At 50.7% G+C, this 15159-nt stretch overlaps 1 protein-coding gene across 6 annotated transcripts in view; it reads left to right on the forward strand.

The window, feature by feature from the left end:
• The window catches only part of FASN (fatty acid synthase), a 117148-nt gene that overhangs the window by 89281 nt on the left and 12708 nt on the right, over positions 1-15159 (forward strand). For all 6 annotated transcript variants that reach the window (XM_019478272.2, XM_019478273.2, XM_019478274.2 and 3 more), the window contains 19 exons: positions 467-601; positions 872-1075; positions 3553-3668; positions 4933-5108; positions 5426-5617; positions 5916-5996; positions 6085-6270; positions 6595-6774; positions 7014-7217; positions 8486-8796; positions 8912-9301; positions 9838-10002; positions 10189-10307; positions 10419-10573; positions 11057-11248; positions 12035-12185; positions 12744-12922; positions 14243-14362; positions 14527-14649. In XM_019478272.2, coding sequence (XP_019333817.2) covers positions 467-601; positions 872-1075; positions 3553-3668; positions 4933-5108; positions 5426-5617; positions 5916-5996; positions 6085-6270; positions 6595-6774; positions 7014-7217; positions 8486-8796; positions 8912-9301; positions 9838-10002; positions 10189-10307; positions 10419-10573; positions 11057-11248; positions 12035-12185; positions 12744-12922; positions 14243-14362; positions 14527-14649 — 3379 coding nt within the window. The remainder of the gene's footprint in view (positions 1-466; positions 602-871; positions 1076-3552; positions 3669-4932; positions 5109-5425; positions 5618-5915; positions 5997-6084; positions 6271-6594; positions 6775-7013; positions 7218-8485; positions 8797-8911; positions 9302-9837; positions 10003-10188; positions 10308-10418; positions 10574-11056; positions 11249-12034; positions 12186-12743; positions 12923-14242; positions 14363-14526; positions 14650-15159) is intronic.

Consider the following 15159-nt stretch of genomic DNA (forward strand, 5'->3'; position numbering starts at 1 on the left):
CTGAGAGCTGCTCTGATTAAAGCGCCTGGAGTTTTGCACGTATCAGTGCTTCTGCACTGCAAAATGGCAGTGGGGGCGCTGTAATTTAAAGCTTGTTGAATGAGCTTTAGTTAAGGCACCCCTGCCACCATTTTTCAGCGTGGGGATGCTGATGCACGTGACACTGGAGCGTGTTAAATCGAGTCTGCTCCGACATGCTGTAATTATGACGTGCAGCAAGGCTGCTCTGACACATGTATAGGTGCTGTTATGGGGGGTACCCTTGTTGCTGGCACTGCACTGGGTTGACCCCTAGGTGCGTAAGAAGGGAGACCAGGCTAAGCCAGCATGGTGGGATGGACTTTGGCATTCATCTGAATATGAACACTTGAGAGGCCTTTCAGGGTGGCTGATCAAACTGCATTGCAGTTGCAGGGCTGTGGAGCAGCCATCAAGTGAACAGGGCTTGCTCTGTCTCTCTCCCTAGGCCACCATGAATGAGTTCCTAGCCACCCTGAAGAAGGAAGGTGTGTTTGCTAAGGAAGTGCGCAGTGTCGGGGTCGCATTTCATTCGTATTTCATGGAGGCGCTTGCCCCAATGTTGCTTAGTGTCCTGCGGAAGGTAATGTCCTGGGTGTCTTGTGCCACCAAGGCTGGCAGTTGCGGGGAGTGGCGGTGCTTTGTCCAACATCCATGGAGAAGGAGGGTCCTGTAGATGTCTGTGGAAAGGGCAGCTGGACAAGCTGTGCCTGCTAGCAGACTGGGAGGTGGGCCCGATTTCACAGGCAGAACGTGCTACAGTGCTGTTTGCTGTCCTGCAAACTAATGTTTTGAGGCCTGTTTCCGGAGGATCCTTGTCTTCCTTGACATCTGCTTCTTGGCCTATTCACAGATCATTCCAAACCCGAAGCCTCGCTCGGCTCGTTGGATCAGTACATCCATCCCCGAGGCCCAGTGGGGCAGTGAGCTGGCACGCTACTCCTCGGCGGAGTATCACGTCAACAACCTGAGGAGCCCGGTGCTGTTCCAGGAGGGTCTGCAGCACGTTCCAGACAACGCGGTGGTGGTGGAGATCGCGCCCCATGCCCTGCTGCAGGTACTTTGCTTGGTGATTTGGTATTACGGTGCCACTGCAGGAAGATGCTGAGGTGGGGGCGGGGAGGAGGACATGGTGTTCCTAAGAAAAGGGATCAACTTACTTGTTCCAGCAAGTTTGAGACCGCTTGATTTTGCATCCCCTGTCCTTCCCCCCTCCCCCCATCCTCTCTAGTCTGCCTCATTTAGCTCATAAAACAAACCTGCCCTGACATGCCGCTGACAACTTCCCCACCTACGCAGTCTCTCATCCCCATTGCTCTCTGAAATGGCCGGCAGTACATGAAGACAGTTAACGCATAGTCAGCTCCACTGCGGGATGAGGCAGTCGAACCTGGAGGCGTGTAGATGATCTCTTGGTGTGTGTGTGTGTGGGAAGGCAGCAGGAGGGAGGAGAGTGCAAAGCCTTGCTGCCTCTGGGCAGTGATCTTGTCAGGCTGCCGTAGGCTAAAATCGGCTCCTGCTGCGTGGTACTTGCCAGGGTGCTGCTGGCAGCACTCTTTTTCTGGTAATGGGGCCATGTGAAAATGTAGGCAGGAGAAGTCTTTTTAGAGCTACTGTTGCTGCCTGTCTGATGCCACTGTCCTTGCCACTGATTTCCCTTGTAGTCTTTTGTGTTTTAAAAAGAAGGTTTAAAAAAAAAAAAATCAATGCCGACTGTTTTCTTCACTTTTCACTTCCAAAGCTTCAGAGTGATCCAAGTAGGCAACTGTGGGTGTTCAGTGACGATGCAATGCTGCATGAATGTAACTCGGAATAATCCTCTGTGTGCTTATGCAATGTTGCATCTTCCCAAGCTATGTACAAACGATGGCTAATTAAGCCTTGCAACATGCTTGAGAGGGAGGAAGATCAGTATTGTTATTTTATTGGTGGGGAAGATGAAGTGCAGAGGCTGAAGCCAGCTCTCAAAATGAATGATGCGCTCCAAAGGGTATTTGAACACTCAGCCTAAGGGAAACCTTCATCTCGGTCACTGCTTCGCAGGGCTACGAGGGCTGTCTTTGCAAGGGTGACTCTCTTGTGCAAAGAATAATTGAGACCCTTTTGGTGGGGGGGAATCTACCTCTGCTGTCTGCCATGGTGTGCTGCGTGAAGACATGCCTATGTCCATGCTTCTGCAGTGTTGCCTGCTTGTGTGCTTTGTTTGGTTGGGTTTTTTTTTTTTTTAAATTGAGTTTTGTGACTGGTCTTTACATGCAGGTTTAGGTCTTTGTTTAAAAAGTGGTGCTTCTGGCCAGCCTGGTTCAGCAAGCAGCTAGAAAACCCGAGTGAAAGGCAGCCTAAAAGCTCAAAAGTCAAATGACAGAGCCCCCAAGACAACAGGTGGTTTTACGCTCTCCTCCTTCCTTCCAGACAGTGTGTGTTAATGGTGGTGGCCTTCGTAAGTCCATCGCTATTTTCTGATGGGGCAGGACGTGTGACATTTTTTTTTTTTTTCCTACACTGCCTCCCCCCCTGCCCCTCTTGGAGGGTGGGCAGTACTGCTTCCAGCTGCCACTGTCCAGCTGTGGAGCGAGCCGGTGCATGCAGAGAGCAGGTGCTAGGAAAGTTGACTCGTCCGTCACCTGCTTTCCAGTAACTGCACGCGTTCTGCAAGAAGCCTCCCCCCGCCCCGCATTCTTAAAACTGCAGCTCTACGACTGCCTGTTTTCTGCCCAAAGTTGGTAACATTTGTTTCAAGTAAAATCTGTATAGCCACAAGCCAAAAAGTTGTAGTTAAAAACCAGTGCTAGAATTTTTCATTTCGTACTTGTGCATGGTCATTTTTGAATGAATGCTGTTCCAAGGACCCTGTAGTCTGAAGTCATTAAAAGTATTTATAACAAAGGGGAGGTAGGAATGTGAGGATGGCAGGATGGTGAGGCTGCTGTAGTTAATATGGATGTGCTCTTTTTTTTAATTGCAGAAAGAAATATTTGTGTGCTATGATATTTCTCTTTAATTCCACTAGATGTAGGTCATGCAGATACTTGAAACTAGCCAGCCAGACTTTCCAGGGAGTCCTTGCTGCTTGTTTCAAACTCTGCAGCCTTTTAAATAATTGTGTTTAATTCAAGATGAGCTGAGAGGAAAGTGGGGCTTGGTGTTGGTTTTAATACCTGAGGCTCACAAAGGTCTCGGGGATGTTTCTGGCTGACAGAGGCTCATGATGTGGAGTCACTGCTGCTGGGGGAGAGGCTGACGGGTGTGCGCCTGTGTGGGAGGCTCAAGAGGATGATCTTGCCATTCTTGCAGTGTAATCTGAATCTCATTTAATCCTCTGAGCAGCAAGGGGTCCTGATTGGTAGAGCCCTGCAGCTATTAAGTGGATCCCTCCTTCCTCCTGCTTGCTTGCACCCTCAGTGCTCACGCGTGCTCTGTGGGCACAAGGCTCAGCGTCATGGCAGCACAAGTTGTCTTCCCCAAAACCAGGCCAAATCTCGAACGAGAAATCAGGTTTCTTTGACTGTGACCTTTTTGTATTTGCTTGGCTAGGCTATCCTGAAGAGAAGCTTGAAACCAACCTGCACCATCCTGCCTTTGATGAAGAGAGAGCACAAAAACAACTTGGAGTTCTTCCTGACGCACATTGGAAAGATCTACTTGACTGGGTATGGTGTCTGGGGACAGGAAAGAGGGTGGTTAGTGTGGAGAACAACGAGATCCATCTCAAGTGATGCTCTTGACTGAGTCTGCCTCTTGGCTTCTCTTCTGCACAGCAACAAGTTTTTGCCACAGACAGGAGGCTCTGTGTCTGACCCAAAGCTAGTGGAATCCCTTGGGTGGGAGAGAGCGGGGTTTGTCACAAACTCCTTGTGACAAAGTTGTGTCACAAACTCATCAGCGACTTGGACGAGGGAGTGAAGTGTACTCTGTCCAAGTTTGCGGATGACAAACCTGTGGGGAGAAGTGGACACGCCGGAGGGCAGGGAACAGCTGCAAGCAGACCTGGACAGGTTGGACAAGTGGGCAGAAAACAACAGGATGCAGTTCAACAAGGAGAAATGCAAAGTGCTGCACCTAGGGAGGAAAAATGTCCAGCACACCTACAGCCTAGGGAATGACCTGCTGGGTGGCACAGAGGTGGAAAGGGACCTTGGAGTCCTAGTGGACTCCAAGATGAACATGAGCCGGCAGTGTGACGAAGCCATCAGAAAAGCCAATGGCACTTTATCGTGCATCAGCAGATGCATGACGAATAGGTCCAGGGAGGTGATACTTCCCCTCTATAGGACGTTGGTCAGACCGCAGTTGGAGTACTGAGTGCAATTCTGGGCGCCGCAGTTCAAGAGGGATGCGGATAACCTGGAGAGGGTACAGCGAAGGGCAACTCGTATGGTCAAGGGCCTGCAGACCAAGCCCTATGAGGAGAGACTAGAGAAACTGGACCTTTTCAGCCTCCGCAAGAGAAGGTTGAGAGGCGACCTTGTGGCTGCCTATAAGTTCATCACGGGGGCACAGAAGGGAATTGGTGAGGATTTATTCACCAAGGCGCCCCCGGGGGTTACAAGAAACAATGGCCACAAGCTAGCAGAGAGCAGATTTAGACTGGACATTAGGAAGAACTTCTTCACCGTTCGAGTGGCCAAGGTGTGGAACGGGCTCCCAAGGGAGGTGGTGCTCTCCCCTACCCTGGGGGTCTTCAAGAGGAGGTTAGATGAGTATCTAGCTGGGGTCATCTAGACCCAGCACTCTTTCCTGCTTATGCAGGGGGTCGGACTCGATGATCTATTGAGGTCCCCTCCGACCCTAACATCTATGAATCCTGGAACAGGAGACCAGCCTGGCAACCCATGAGTGCCTGGACTATTGTGGCTTTTGGCACTGAGGATCAGGACCAAAATCTCAACTATCCTAACTTTTTTTTTTTTCCAGAATAAATGTTCAGTCAAATAAGCTGTTCCCACCTGTTGAATATCCTGTGCCAGTAGGAACCCCACTCATCTCTCCCCACATCCTGTGGGATCACAGTGAGACCTGGTACTACCCAAAAGCCGAAGAATTTCCATCTGGCGCTGCAGGCTCTTCATCTGCTTCGGTCTACAATATTGGTGTGTACCTGCTGCTTCTGGTTTGCTTCCTCTCATACATAAAGCAGGAGCCCAAAGTCTCCTAAGTAGAACCTGCAAATCCTGTTCTGAGGAGCAGCTATGAAGCTTCATGTGGTTGGAGCAGCTCTGGGGGCTGGGCTGAAAGGCTTTGCATGAAAGAGAAAGTGGTAGCAGCATTGAGAATTTTTTCCTCTCTTTTTCCCCTCCCATCCCTGCCTTGGGAGGGGGAATGGTGGTGATAGGAGAAACATCTTATTCCAGAGCATTTTGCCTAAGAAGTTACAAAAGCTTTTTGTTCTTTCCTGTGTAATGGGTAGATGTGAACCCCGAGTCTCCTGACCATTACTTGATTGGTCACTGCGTTGATGGCAGAGTCCTCTACCCAGCCACTGGGTACCTGGTGCTAGCCTGGCGAACCCTGGCACGGTCTCTGGGAGCTGTCATGGAACAAATGCCTGTCAAGTTTGAGGATGTGGAGATCCACCAGGCAACCATCCTACCCAAGAAAGGTGAGAGGGTGGTAGGGAGCCTTGGTCCACATAGTGAAGTTGGGAAAGACTGGTGGAAGGAGAGAGCGCAAGGCAGCAGGAAAGGGGGTGAAGATGTCCCATCCTACTTGTAGATGAGTTATGAGACAAGGAGCATGACATGTCCTGCTTTGTCCTATGGTGGGCAGAGTTGGGCAGGAGAGGGTGTGAAAGATGGGAGGTGCCGGGGATTTGGAGTGAAAGGGAGTGGATGCCCCCTGGTCCCAGGAAGATCCTGCCCCACCTGTCCTCCATGCAGCGATCTCTGCCTGTGTTGCAGGTTCTGTGCAGCTGGAGGTGAGACTCATGCCTGCTTCCCACAGCTTTGAAGTGTCAGGAAATGGAAACCTGAGTGTAAGTGGTAAGTAGATGACTCTGCCTGGCCTCCTGGGAATCCAGTGCCATGCCTCTGAGTGCTGATGGCTCATGTTCTCTCTTGTGCCTGCTAGGGAAAATTTACCTTCTGGAAGACACTGCTCTGAATAACTTTCATAACGAGCAAGCTGATTTTGATGCCCAGCCAGAAGCAAGCTCCAGCCACCCCCTCTCCAAGACAGACATTTACACCGAGCTGCATCTCCGTGGGTACAACTATGGGCCAACGTTCCAGGGGCTCCTCGAATGCAGCAGTTCAGGTGCGTCTCTTCTGAAGATGATGAAGGGGTTGGTCATTATGCCTGCTGACTTGTGCATGATATGCTAGTCAGGTGCACATAGCCACTGTGAAGCATCCACCCAGGCTGCATGGCTGAGGCCTACCTGCCTTGAGGCGTGGCAGCAGGAAGCTACAGAGGTCCTGTGCACAGGACGGATGCAGAAGATCCCTGTGGTGGCATTGGGTAGAGCACAACTGGACAATGCTACTTGTGCTGTCGGCCCTCTGGCAGTGGAGCCAGCCTTTTCCCCTCCCTCCCTCCCTCTGTGGGGTGCACACACTGACGGGGCTGCTTCTTTCCTAGGGAGCCATGGCAAGCTCCTGTGGAATGGGAACTGGGTGACGTTCCTCGACACCATGCTGCACGTGACTGTCCTGGGCTATCCTGGGCGCAACCTGCGCCTACCCACGCGCATCCGCTCAGTGTGCGTTGACCCTGTGCTGCACCTGAAGCAAGTGCAGACGTACAAGGATGACAAACAAGGTAACAGTCTCTCCCACGGTCAGGATTCTCCTGGCTTCTTTTTTGTGAAGTTCCAGATGCTGAAAAGCGGCTACATCTTCCTGACGTAAGGCAGACCCAGGGGCCTCCGGGCTGGCAGGTCATTGTGCTCCTGCTTTGCCCACTGACACCGCACTGGCTGTCTGGCCACCTGCAGCACAGCAGAGCCTCTTCTTGTGAAGCTTCCAGCATCATCTGCACGTTCTCTTTGTGTCTTGCAGCTTTTGATGTGTTCTATGACCACTACCTTGGCAGCATCAGGTCAGGAGGTGTGCAGGTTGCTGGGCTCCACAGCTCTACAGCGCCCCGCAGGCAGCAGGAACAGGGTTCTCCACTCCTAGAGAAGTTCTGCTTTGTGCCTTATGTTGAGATGGATTGTCTGTCTTCCAATGCACAGCTTCACACCGTTCTGGAGCATTGCAAAGGTAAAGGGAGTTCAGTGCCACTATAACTGTCCATGGCACCAGGAAGCAGGTTCTTTGGGGTGAATGTCATGCCTGTGCCATCTTCTGAAATCATTGGTGCATGCTCTTCTTCCAGCAGTCTCCTTGAGCAGGCGCTAGCCCAGGCTGCTGTAGCCCAGAAGGCCATGCTGTGGCTCTGATTTTAGTCGTACTGTCACAAAACATACTATGGCCCAAGGCAGCACAGTGGAGCCAGCTGCTAGAGGACGTAGAGCTGGCTGACCCAGCCCTGGGCAGGCCGGGCTGAAGGGCTCTGTAGGCACTCCACTGAGACATCCTCCCCGGGCAGGACTTCTGTGGCACTCGGCTGGCTTTTGACAGATGCCCTCCTCGGCAGATGTGCTGCTGGTGCAGCATCTGTGCTGATGCACAGATTTATTTATTTATTTATTTATTTATTGGTGTCCTAGATCTGCAGGAATCTACCTCTGTTAATACTGGCAGGAAAATTTAAATCCCTGCCCCTCCCCCAGGCCCTTTTGAGTCCGGTCCCTTGTGTGCCTGTAGAACGGGGCTGGAGGCACTGACCCCAGCCCTGGGTGCCAAAGCTGTGCGGGAGCAGAGGCAAACTGCAGTCCTTGGCAGGTCTCCTGCTGTTCTTTAGGAGCAACTCGACTGAAGGCAGAACAGAAGTGGCTCTTTGGGAATTTTGAGCCTTGGGTGAGGTGCTTCTGGCATGACTGAATCAGCTGTATCAAGATACCGGTTCGGTCTTCTAGGCAGCGAAACTGGCCTGATGCTCTTTTCCTTCCACTCCCTGGTGAAACTTAACAGCAGTGTCTGTTTAAAGTCCTCTCCAAGGGGCTGCCCTAGCGGACCTTTTTTCCCCACCTCTTTCCTTTTTTACTTGTTTTTCCTTCAGCAACTTAATTCTTTTTCCCTATCCACCGTGAGTGGCCACTTGCAGTCACCCAGGACCCCTTCCTGCCCCAGTCAAAGCCTTCCCTTTGTGGGGAGGGTTGTCCTTTGCACTTTTCTTGCCATGTGTTTGTGGAGAACCAGCAAAGAGGACCTGTCTAGGATGAGGCCTCGGGATGCTGCCAGCAATAATGGAGACTAGTGTGTTGTTCTGTGTGTGAGTTGGTTGCTCTGGGTACACAACAACCCAAGACCCACCACTAATATCATCAGGAAGTCACAAGGTATGCCAAGCTGTTGTTTTTACAGGGCTTGTGTAATGAGGCAGCAGCAGGGAAGGATGTGTGACTCTCTCTCCTGCTGTGCTCTAGGTCTGATCCAGAACCTGCAGAACAAGGTAGCGCTGCATGGGGTTAGACTGGCCATCCCTGGGCTAGAGACTACAGGCACCAGGGCAGAGACCGTGCCTGCACAGAAGGGCCTCCTGTACATCCTTGATAAAATCTGCCACCTGGAGCTAAATGGAAACCTGTATTCTGAGCTGGATGAGATTGTGACCCAAGAGAAGATGCATCTCCAGGAGGATCCCCTTCTCAATGGCTTGCTGGATTCCCCAGAGCTGAAGGTTTGTCTGGACTTAACCGTGGAGAACATGTCCAATATCAAGATGAAGATTGTGGAGGTTAGTTGGGACCTGGGGATGAGACTGGGTGGGAGAGGTCTTGAAATCCCAAGACTTACCTCTTGCTTTCATGTGCTGCCAACAGCTGAGCTATTTATCTTCTCTTCCTGTATAGGCACTGGCAGGAGATGGATGCCTGTTCCCTCGTATCACTCCTCTTCTAGGAACTCATCCCTTGCTAGAAGTTAACTACACTGCTACTGATAGAGCCCAGGAGGTCCTTTCTGCCCATGAGAAGCAGTTTCAGGAAACAGATGTTTCCCCTGGCCAGTGGGACCCTGTCTGTCCTCCGCCTGGAAACCTGACCAATGCTGACCTGCTGGTGCTCAACTGCTCCATGAAAGTCTTGGAGAAGCCAGCAGAGATACTCTCCAACCTGGTGGCCTCCGTGAAGGAAGGAGGGTTTGTGCTACTGCATACTCTTCTGGGAGGAGAAACTCTTGGAGAAACGGTCCATTTCCTTACAGCACTAGATGTGCAGCAGAGACCAGGCTTCCTGACTCAGGTAAGTGTCTGCTCTCCTAGGCCCTTGGCTATTATCTCTCCGGTTGGTCCTAGAGTCTAGGATGCTGCTCGTAGACTCTCTGGTGGTTCATACTCCTGAACAGCTGATCTGTCCCATTCGGGGAAAAACAAAGGCATCTTCCTGCCCTGGTGTCTGGTGCCCGATAGCAAACGTGGAGATGACACCCCAAGACAACCAGAAACAGGAGGACTGTGACTGTGGCACAAAGCTGTGAATGCAACCCACACTCGCTGTAGGGGCCCCTACAGTGCACGTAACAGCATCTCTGGCTCTTCGAGGAGCTGTTGGGATCCTTGGTGCTGATTCTTTGAATGCTGGGAGTCCTGCATGCAATGGCTTAGCAAAAGGCCAGGGGCCGGGGAGGGGAAGGTGGATGCATGGGGCAAGCTTCTGCCAAAGACCCTGTGTAGGGAGAAGGGGGCAGTGCTGGTTCCTGGCTTCCCCAGGGAGGTGTTGAATGGGATTCCAGCACCTCCTGGCTCTGCCAGTCATTCCCATCTTGCTCTATTTCACAGGCAGCCTGGGAGGATTTGTTCAGCAAGACCTCGCTGAATCTCGTGGCTGTGAAAAGATCCTTTTTTGGCTCTGTCATCTTCTTGTGCCGCCGGCAGGCTCCTGTCAAGCCACCTATTTTCCTGCCTGTGGATGAGACCCATTGCAAGTGGGTGGATTTCCTAAAGGTGAGTCTCTGGGTGGAGCTGGATGTTTTCCTGCCTTGGGAATGGCTTGGGAAGAGGCAGCTTGTCTTCAACAGCATTTCAGGTTTTCCAGAGCCCTTTCCCTAGGCCCAAAGAGGCCATGAAGTAGGGGCAGCAGCTCCCTTTCAGCACAGCTTAATCCATCCACCTGGCTGGACTTTTTTGCAGAACCTCATGGCTGATTCATCTGAGCAGCCTTTGTGGCTGACTGCAACCAAGTATCCAACCTCCGGCATTGTGGGACTGATGACCTGCCTGCGCCAGGAGCCTGGAGGCCACAGGATCAGGTACAAAGCCACACTAGAGGCTCTTTGGGAGCAGAGGCCATCTTCTTCCTCCTCCTGCTTCCTGGCAGGCAAAGTGACCAATGTGGATCACGTGTTCCATCTGCTCCCCAGGTCCCTGTTTGTTTCCAATCTGGAGTCCTCCTCCCCTGTGCCTCCAACCAGCCCATCAGACTCGGAGATGCAAAAGATCCTGCAGAGAGACCTGGTGATGAATGTGTATCGTGATGGGAAGTGGGGCTCCTTCCGGCACCTCCTGTTGGAGCAAGGTGACTCTTTTAGTTGGGGGTCTGGTGGCCACTGTCTCCTCTCGCAGGGTCTGGAAAACTGGTGTGAGGAGATGCTTTTCCTCCTGGTGCCAAGAATTATGCATGGGTGCATTTGGATCAGATTCAGCAGGACAATGGCATGTCTTAATGTCTGCAGGCAGTACGAGCTAGCTCAGTGCCCAGGCAGGCTTGCAGCATGAAGAAGGCCTTTGCTGGGGGTAAATAGAAGAGCTGGCTAATGGTGAATGGCAAACATCCCTGCTCCCATGACTGGATCCCAGGCTTTGTCACATGTGGTTTGGGTTTTTTGGGGGGGTGAGGGGGGGGCGAGTTGGTGTGTGTGTGTGTGTGTGTGTGTGTGTGTTGTTGTTGTTGTTGTTTTTGGGGGGGTTTTTTGGTACTCCTGCACAAATAATCTGCTCCGTCAGGTGAAGCGTTGCCATCAAGCTGAAGTGTCTAAGGCTCTGCCATGTTTTCCTGCAGCCCAGCCCCAGACTTTGACGGAACATGCCTGTGCAAACACACTGATACGTGGAGACCTGTCTTCCCTTCGCTGGATTGCCTCTCCGCTCTGCCACTATCCCAGCACTAAGCTCTGCAAGGTTTATTATGCCTCTCTCAATTTCCGTGACATCATGTTGGCCTCGGGGAAGCTCCCCGCAGATGCTATACCAGGTGAGTTGCTGGTGGCATTTAAAACACTTCCACCCACCCTGTGGCATATGAACAAGTTCTGTAGTGAGATCAGCTCAGCCCTGCACTGATCCAGCCATAAATTAGCTTTCTTGCACCAAGCTGATCCAGGGCAAGCAAAGGCATTACCTAAGCCCAGTATATTGTCAGGATCTCCCAGGTTCTGCTCTCATTGCCAGCACCATTTATCACCAGTGCAGTTTTAACATGTCTGCAATATGCCTGTCAGGTGAGTATTCACTGTCACAGCAGCAGAGCTGGCAGCGAAGTGACATGGCACACTGCTGTGGCTTCCCTGTGTACAGGAGGGTGGTGGTAACACCTTGCTTCACCGGGAATTTGGGGGATTACAAGTCTGTCAAAGGTGCTTTGCTGCTGCCAAAAACTCACAGGTGTGCTGGTGGAGATCTGCTGTGTTCAGTGATTTCACCAAAAGGGATCTTCCCCTTCTTTTTTCAACCCAGCTCAGGTATGACTGTTCCTTACTCCTTTTTAATATGGAGTCTTGGGGTGAAGTGCTCCTTTTTCCCCCTCCCATAGACTTTTTAGTATCTTCTAACCTCTGACTTCTGGTTCTTGGACTCCCTGATTTATTTTTATTTTATTTCCTGCTCTGCTGGTTACTGAGCTAGAAAGCAGCAGGCTTTGGAGATGCTGCCCTGAAGTGAGGGGACTCCTCTGCTTGCAGAAGAGTGTTCATGGTGATGACCTTTTGAGCGGGAGGGTTTTTCAGGAAGAGTTTCACAGTGGTGATTTTTGTCGTCTTAGGTAACTGGAGTACAAAGGACAACTTGCTGGGAATGGAGTTCTCGGGGCGGGACCCTACTGGAAAACGGGTTATGGGATTGCTGCAGGCAAACGGACTGGCTACAGTGGTGGACATTGACGAGTGTTTCCTGTGGGATGTGCCAGAGAACTGGTGGGTCCATTTCCCTTCTCTCTTACTACAGGGTGTACCCCTCAGCTGTCTGCATGGAGCAAAGTCTCAGTAGGGGACAATTAATGGGTCAGTGCAAGGAACTCTAATGTGAGAGAAAACGTCTGATACTGCTCAAAGTGAGCAGAACTACTGTTTAATATCGCAGCTGGCGTTTTGAGGGTCTGACTCCATCCTGCATTGATCCAGAACTGGTCTCCCAGGTTGTGATAAACCTGCTCTGTAGCTTGCAAATACTGGAGTTGCTGTCACTGCAGGAGTTGAGCACCACTGTGTGCATAGCAGTCCTCAGTGGAGTTTGCACTTCACCCCTCTTGGGTTTGGTTGCTATGTCTGTGTATGCTGGGGGTGGAATAGCATTGATCAGTTGGTTACTGGAGGGAGAAGCTTCCATAATGGTGAGACTTGCAGTAAGCTCTGAAAACAGCTGATCTGGGCTTGGTCTGGGCTGCTCTGACAGACTGCCTTGCAGTTGAAGGTATGTGACCATGAGTGCTTTATCCTGTCTCATGCTGGTTTTGGTGTGTGTCACCTTTCCAGGACCCTGGAGGAGGCAGCCACCGTGCCCGTGGTCTATGCCACAGCTTATTATGCTTTGATCACTCGTGGTGGCCTGAAGCAGGGGGAGAGTGTGCTCATTCACTCAGGCTCTGGGGGTGTGGGCCAGGCATCTATCACCATAGCCCTGAGCATGGGCTGCCGTGTCTTCACAACTGTGGGTGAGTGCCAAGGTCCCCATTCTGTCTTTTTCCTGACTTGCACATTCTCCCATTCAGCTCTTGACCCCAGGCTTCCAGTAAGAGAGCACCTGGAAATGGGGTACACCCAGCTGCTGGCCACCTTAGGAAATCTCTGCCGTGCTCCTAGGGCATGCCACGAGTGACTCCGAGTAACTTAGAATCATAAAAAAACAAAAGTAGGGCAGGAAGTAACTTCCAGAGGTCATCGAGTTCAACCCCTCCCTCACTAAAGACAGGACCTACCCTATCCAAATCCTACAGAAATCTATTATCTAACCTATTAGTAAAACGACACAGTAAACCCTAGCACAGCCACAAGATGTAACACCCTAACATGCCCCAGGTAAGTACCTGTTGAGTAGCTCTGCCGTCTTTGCATCTTCTGTTAAGAGTTGGTCCTGGCTGCTAAACAGTGGACCCACAGCTTCCTTAGTCTTTCTTTTCTCAATGCTTAAAGAAGGGTGTTTGTGCCCAAAAGCTTGCACATAATTGGTCTAATAAACGATATCACATCTGCCCAAAGAACTTATAGGACCTATTCTCATTGCCCTTAACATTGCTGCCAGGTGCAGCTCGTTCTTTCTTTGCCTTCCCCATTTTTGTCCCTGCAGGTTTGTACTATTTTTTTGTTTTGTTTTGTTTTAATTATGCTTCCTTAGTGACCTGCCCATCTTCGTTGCCTGTATGCTTTTGTTTTTCATTTGAGGCATCCTAGAAGCTCCTTGTACAGCCACGTACCATTCTTGTGGGTCTCTCATGTCGGAACAGTTTTTTTTTTTCTTGTTGGACTTCCAGCCCTTTTAGCTTTCAGCCCTCCTAATGCACTTTTAACCTTTAGCCTGTCTTCCCATGGCACCATGTTAACCTTCTCCTCGACATGGTTGAAATCCACCTTTTTTGAAATCTAGCATCCTAGTTTTGCTGACATCATGCTTTTCCCCATCTCGGGATCAAGACAATGGTTTCAGGGAACTACAAAGAATAAAGCAGAGCAATTGATTGTTGATCAAAGGCAGCTTCCCTCCAGTGCATAACTGGGTTTGTTCCAGGTAGAAATAGTCACGATTGCCCTGTCAGCTTGAGGGGGGCAGCAGCTACACACTAGCCTCATCCTGAAGCTTTCTAGGTGTCAAACCCCAGTGCTTCCGCAGCAGGTGTCCAGCAGCTCCTCAAGCCCGCGTTCTAGCTTTATCCCTTCGGCAGAGGCCTCGAGAGGGAAGGGGAATCTTGCTTGTGAGTTGAGGAGTGCTGCTGGTGTCTCAGGGGAAAAATAAAAAGCATTCCTTCTCCTGTTGTCAGGTTCTACTGAGAAACGCAAGTATCTCCAAGCACGGTTCCCCCAGCTGGATGCAAGCAGCTTTGCCAACTCCAGAAGTACCACCTTTGAGCAACATATTCTGCGGGCTACCAAAGGGAAAGGTGGGTCCAAGGCATATCTGATGGCAGAAGAAAATGTCTCTAGGGACTAGAAGGAACACAACAAGGATGTACTGTTTATAGCTTAGACCAGGTTACCAGGAGATGGGGTTAGACTAGGCCAGGGGTGTGCATGCCTGGATAATCTTACTCCTCCTCCCTTGCAGGTGTTGACCTCGTGCTAAACTCCTTGGCAGAAGAGAAGCTGCAAGCCAGTCTACGTTGCCTTGCTCAACATGGACGCTTTTTGGAAATCGGCAAATTTGATCTGTCCAAAAACAGCCATCTAGGTAAGATGTGGTATTGGGGAATGTGTGGAAGACATGGCCCAGTCCCTGTTCTCCTTGAAGGTTATCTACCCCTGGCGACTATTTAGGAATAGTCCCTTGGATGTAGATTTATGCCTTGCCTTAACCTACATTAGTTTGCAAGTGGAGACAAGTCCTTAGCTAGAATATCACGTTCCAAAATCTGAACATTTACCATTGTGAACATTATATGATTATCAAGCAAAATGAAGTTTGCAACAAGACATTTAATCAATGATTGCTTATCAAGCTTTTCTCAGCAAGCACCTTTCTGCAAACTCCCAGAAAAAGGAGCAGTGGAGGAGGGAGCTCCTGGTAACCACATACAAAATTGCTAAGATTGTCTAGGGCAGGGCCTTTGTAATATGTTGATACAGCGCGCAATTGTAAGAGCAAATAGTTGTGCAGATGTCTTGGGACAGACCTTGTGTGTAACAATCTGAAGATCCTGGTAAGCTGTAAATAATGCGTTTGTGAAACGTACAGATGTTA

The sequence above is a fragment of the Alligator mississippiensis genome, chromosome 8, assembly GCF_030867095.1.
Source record: "Alligator mississippiensis isolate rAllMis1 chromosome 8, rAllMis1, whole genome shotgun sequence".
Taxonomy (NCBI): domain Eukaryota; kingdom Metazoa; phylum Chordata; order Crocodylia; family Alligatoridae; genus Alligator; species Alligator mississippiensis.